Source organism: Mytilus trossulus, unplaced genomic scaffold, assembly GCF_036588685.1.
Source record: "Mytilus trossulus isolate FHL-02 unplaced genomic scaffold, PNRI_Mtr1.1.1.hap1 h1tg000070l__unscaffolded, whole genome shotgun sequence".
NCBI lineage: Eukaryota > Metazoa > Mollusca > Bivalvia > Mytilida > Mytilidae > Mytilus > Mytilus trossulus.
The window spans coordinates 3075590-3081097 of record NW_026963294.1 but is presented as its reverse complement, the minus strand read 5'-3'; the positions used below and the strand labels follow the sequence as shown (position 1 = coordinate 3081097).

The 5508-nt window shown below is 31.4% G+C and overlaps 1 protein-coding gene across 1 annotated transcript; it reads right to left on the bottom strand.

Moving 5' to 3' along the window:
• Nucleotides 1-229: 229 nt before the first annotated feature.
• Nucleotides 230-766, bottom strand: LOC134699535 (uncharacterized). Its single transcript, XM_063561130.1, has one exon. The coding sequence runs from the start codon at nucleotides 764-766 to the stop codon at nucleotides 230-232; it is 537 nt and encodes a 178-aa protein (XP_063417200.1).
• Nucleotides 767-5508: the final 4742 nt, after the last annotated feature.

The window sequence follows — 5508 nt, the reverse complement described above, 5'->3', positions numbered from 1 at the left end:
AACTTTTGTAAGACGTAATATTTATTCTTTCTTATTTAAAATACAAGTTACACACAATAATTTATTTAGAAATATATCATGTATATATATTTAAAAAATTCGAAAGCCTGATTTTATTTAAGTTGACAGTTTATAGTTTAAAAATCTAATTTAAAATTGTACATGCTGTGTTTCATTATATAATGATTAGTATTTGGCAAAATGTGTCAAATGGCACTCAAATTCAACACTATAAGTCTTCTTCATTTAGATCTTCGGCATCGATATCTTCTATTAATTTGTCTTTCAATTCGGTTCTATCTGAAGCTGTTTCTTCAGAAATTTGTATAATTGTGTCTTTCATTGTTTTATCTTCTTTGTCTTGATGCATATTTTCTGTTTCATCGTTTTTTTGTGGATTTATGGTGTCTTCGTCCTCTTTTTTGTCATCGTGTGTGTTTTCTGTTTTATTCAAATGTTTTGAATCAAGCATTTCCTCAGTATTCGATCTCGTTCTTTCATTTTCGTTCTTTGTCTCTTCCAACGACTGTATTTTAATATTGTCTTTAACTTTCTCTGTTTCATCCGTCTTTTGCTTAACGAAAGATTTCTGTTTTTCAATTGATTGTTTCTTCTCTCTTGTTGCAGCGTTTTCAGAATTTTCTTTTTCTTTCTTCTTTTTCTTATCTTTTTTATCAGAAACAGTGCTTGTAGGTTTTGTTGAGGATTTTTCATCTACTTCTAACAATTCTACCTTTCCTTCATTTGCTTTCTCTTCTAGATGCATAGTATTTGGTTCAGATGGTAGGTCAATGGCGTTATATATTGTCATCACAATACACGAAATCTGAAATGACAATATTTTTTTATTACAAATAAAATCCAATAGCTGAGTAAACACAAACAAGACTACGGTAAAAAAAAAAAACGACCAAATAACAAACTATAACCAACAACACTCACGACCCAACCAAAAATTCGTGTTAATACAGATGCTTCTAGCAGGAAGTAGTTACTGCCCAATCTGTTGCTTTTGTCGTGTTACTCTTTGTTTTAAAAAAAAGTCTCATTGGCTGAAATCAAAATTCTAAATTGAGCGAGCAAAAGGTCAAGATTGAATCCAAGACAAGTGGAACATACCGTGGTCATCAATAACACAAAAAATTGACAAAGATATGTATGTGTATGTGATAACGAAATTTTTGTCTCCACATTTGGGACTTACTGGACTTATGGGGTGTTCGTTAAACATCGGAAAACTTCTTCTACCTCAAAAATGTTTAATCTTTTCATGAGTTCGATATACACACGCATTGTTCAAGTTTTTGAGGTTTTGATGAAAAGGTGGGAATTAATTTTAAAAATTCATTGATTGTTTACACATCAATAAACTCCTTTAACGACCGAGATAAATACAATTAAAAAATGTCGGAAACGTAAATATTATTACTAAACAAATTCCAATAAAATGTATTAATAGATAGATTGATTTTTTTCAGACGTATCTGTTATTTAAAAATTCAACCTTGAAACGTCACACTGTAGAATTATCAAGTCGTATACATAAATATTTCAACTCTGTGATGTTGATCAATGATAATCAGGATAATAAATAACACTGCCATTTTTCTGTTATGAATCATACGTCTTCCAAACGTTCATCTTTTATATCAAAACATTTCTGTACTCCTTTGTAATTCATATTTTGTCGTACAATTCTGAAAATTCACTTTTATATTAATTGCATTAATGTTAATTTAAAAATCAAATCATCTTAGGAAAAAATTGAATCGTTTAATTTCTGCCAAAAAAAAGCAGTGATAGTAACGGTTTATATATCTTTAAAACCACAAGATCGTATGGAATTTGGCCTTTAAAATATAAATGTTTAAACAATTTGGCTTGCAGACAACGAATAAAAGAATAAATGGAATAAAGCAATGTTTTTCTACAAATTCTTCTACAGTTTCTCTCTGTGTTGCGTAAATTCACAGTTTTCCAAAAATAAGTCAAGGAATTATTATAATGGAAATTATTGATATTCATCAAGGGAACATTTACACTGGGAAAGAATAAGTGTTCACTATCATATCGCGCTCCAGCCGCTCCAAAGTCAATTCAGAAAGGGGGGACCCCGTTAAAATTCACAAAGTCAAACGTTAAACTATATCAACCAACGAAACGAATGGAAAACAACAGCTTACAGGCGTTTTTAAAAGAAAGTGGTGGGTTAAAGATGGTTTTATAGCTTGCTAAAAAAAATGAAAACGTTCTAAATTTCATGCGTCCGAAGCACTTTTCTGAATTTACCTTCATTAGTAACGCTCAATATTTGAAAGCCAAAGATGTATAAGAACCAAAACAGTTTATACAACTAAAAAGGACCTAATCCTGTCGTGTGTGTGACAGTTCTATTTGTATGTTCAAGTACGTCATTTGTAAGCATGAGATTATAAATGAGTTGTTATCCAGATCATATCTTCCATGTGTTCTTGAAGACCCAAGACCCCAATAGAATTTACATGCATTTACCTACATGTACCTTCAAAATATCTATCTTAAAATGTACTTAATACCCAAAAATCGGAAGCACATGTTGTGCTTTTCAAATCATATGTATCATCATTTTCATATATTTATAGTAGAACCTTTATAAAAAAAAATCCTAATGCAGTCAATGAATGCTTTGAAGAGTCCAATTTGTCCAACTTTGTGTGATATATTTTTTGTTATTTTACTTTTTTGGCATCAATGCTCACCAAATTATGTAAATACATTATGTGTAACATAGATGTTAAAGTATATTTTTTTTTTCAATAACTGGCTTATCAACATCAACGTCATTTCGTCACTGATGGATATTCGTCCAAAGTGCAGTTCTGCCACATCGCCTAAATTTATATTATCAAAACGCACAAGAAACTGACAAACAGTCATGTGTGGGTGATACTTATCATTTTACCACTTTATTTAGTAGAGTACTTGTTAGATGTTTATTTTAGGAACCTCAAAATTTAAAGTGCTAAAACCTGAGGTAAATGAAAAAGACGCCTTGGTCAAAAATGTGGCCTTGGTCAAAAATGTGGCCTTAGTCAAAAATGTGAACCGGATTTGTTTTATCGCGTCATCGATTTATGACTATTGAACAGCGGTATACTACTGTTGCCTTTTTTGGACACATAAACTTTTCATTCTTATAGTATAAAGGGTTTCAATAAAAGATTGTAAATGCATAGGCGGGACTAACTGTGAATCCTTTTATACTTTACAGTAAGTGTACGTTTACCCCGCCTCTTCTTTATTTACCTAGCTTTAAGCCAATTTGTTGACGTTAATATCATGGATACATCCGACAATTATAATAATTAATTCATGTGTAATATGTCATGCCTAGTTACAATTCAGGCATTTATCGCAATGTGCCGCGTGGATGTCTTGACGTTTGTTAAATTCCATCCGTATTTGTATGTTTTTTATAGTAATAATTTGATCAAATTTATATGAGGATATGATAAATGAGTATAAATCTAAACTCAGGGTAATAAACACAATATTTTGTATTTTATAGTCATTGGTCTGATTACTCGGTGATTTAGGACCAGTATCATTTTGATTTAACAAAATTATTGCCACAAGATACCCTTGCTACTCATTTAAATGTCCATCGTAAGATATTTGGTAAAGAGCTACATCGCCATTCTTGTATACAAAAGTGAAATGATAGATGAAAATCACCCTTAATATTATGAAGATGGCTAACATTGTTTAAGTTTAATATTCCATTGCCAATGAGACAACTCTTTGCAAGTGACCAAATGACACAAAAATTAACTATAGGTGATAGTACGGCCTTCAACAATGACCAAATCCAATACCACAGATATGCTTCAATTGACGTCACCACCATCCTCGAAAGACACTGTTCGACGAATTCCTTTACCATGAGTAACACGACGTTTGCCATTAGGGTAGAAAGATTTGTTTATCCTTTCGAAGCACCTGGTAATTCCAGTATTAAAAACAAATAACAAATTATTTTACCTATGTTCTCCTCCGTAATGATGTTATAAATAATGTATTGTAACAAATAAACTTTTTTTTCTGTGTGACAAAATCCTACTTGACTGACTATGCGGTATGGGTTTTTATCATTGTTGGACGCCGAACGGTGACCTACATTTGTTAACTTCTATGTCATTTGGTCTGTTTATGGAGAGTTGTGTCATTGGCAATCATACCGTATTGTGGCAATCTTTTATGGTCTAATTATTCATCTTTCAGATTATTTATGTTTTCCTTTGAACTTTATATTGTTTAAACATATGGAATACAATACCGTTAAAAATGCATAAATCATACAACCCTCTGCTAAAACGATTACTGCCATTAACACAAAGAACGGGATGCTGTACATGTTAAGTCTATCTTCAACTGCAGCATCGCATCCCTACAATATATTAAGGTGGATAATTTATTTATCTTTATTTTATTTTTGCAATAAATCAAATTTTCAAATTATAAATAAAAAGATTAAATTAAATTAAGATGATAATAATTTCTTTTTCTGTCATAAATAAGACCCTTCGAAAATCATGTCTTGTTCTTATTATTTATGAGTTTGTATTAGACATGTTTTGTACAATATACACGCCTATGGGAAAAATGAAACTGATACATGACCTAGTCATGTGTCAATCTATATGCTTCTTTTATATTCTCTCAATTTCTTTCTTTTTCTCAAGCAGCGAATTTCATTGTGTAATCATTTTGTATTGATTTCTCTTCGGTAAATTATCAAAAGAAAACACATGTGGAGGAGATATCTATATTTCAAAATAAGTGTTTCCTAAAGAGAAAGCCGAAAATACCATAAAAGTTATTCAAACTCTGTACCGTTGATTTCACTTACGCAGCTACATACCAAGCATATCAGAATCTTAACACCATGTGATCGCCGCGGACACGTATTTTTAGCTGCTGTCTAAGGCTCTGTTTTTTCAAAGTAATGCATCACTTAAGAGACATTAATTCTCTCATGATAATTATTATTAACATATAAATAAGTCCCCAGACTCCTAACAAACAATTTCATGTTTCATGGTATTCAAAGTTTTCCCCTGGGCATCTGAACATCATTAAGAAAACTATGACGAAAGATACCAAAGGGACATTCAAACTCATAAGTCGAAAATAAACTGACATCGCCATGGCAAATAAAGAAAATGAAAAACGAAACAACAGTATACAAAACACAATATAGAAAACAAGAAACTGAGGAACACGAACCCCAGTGGTGATCGCATGTGCTCCGGAAGGGAAAGTAGATATTGTTCATATTAGTACACACCCTGTGATCAGTCTAACTCGGTAGGTCACATTTAGTAAATAAATCTGAAAACTTTATGTCCAGTTCAATTCAGTTAGTTGCGTCATTGATATAAATGTAAATCCAGATAAGTTTCGAACGCATCAAATCTGTGTGCGAGGTTTTTTTTTTTTTTTTTTTTTTTTTTTTTAAGCACTGAGTCG

What these genes read in the sequence shown, in the direction of transcription:
- LOC134699535 (XM_063561130.1), bottom strand. Translation starts at nt 766, where the DNA reads ATGCATCTAGAAGAGAAAGCAAATGAAGGAAAGGTAGAATTGTTAGAA.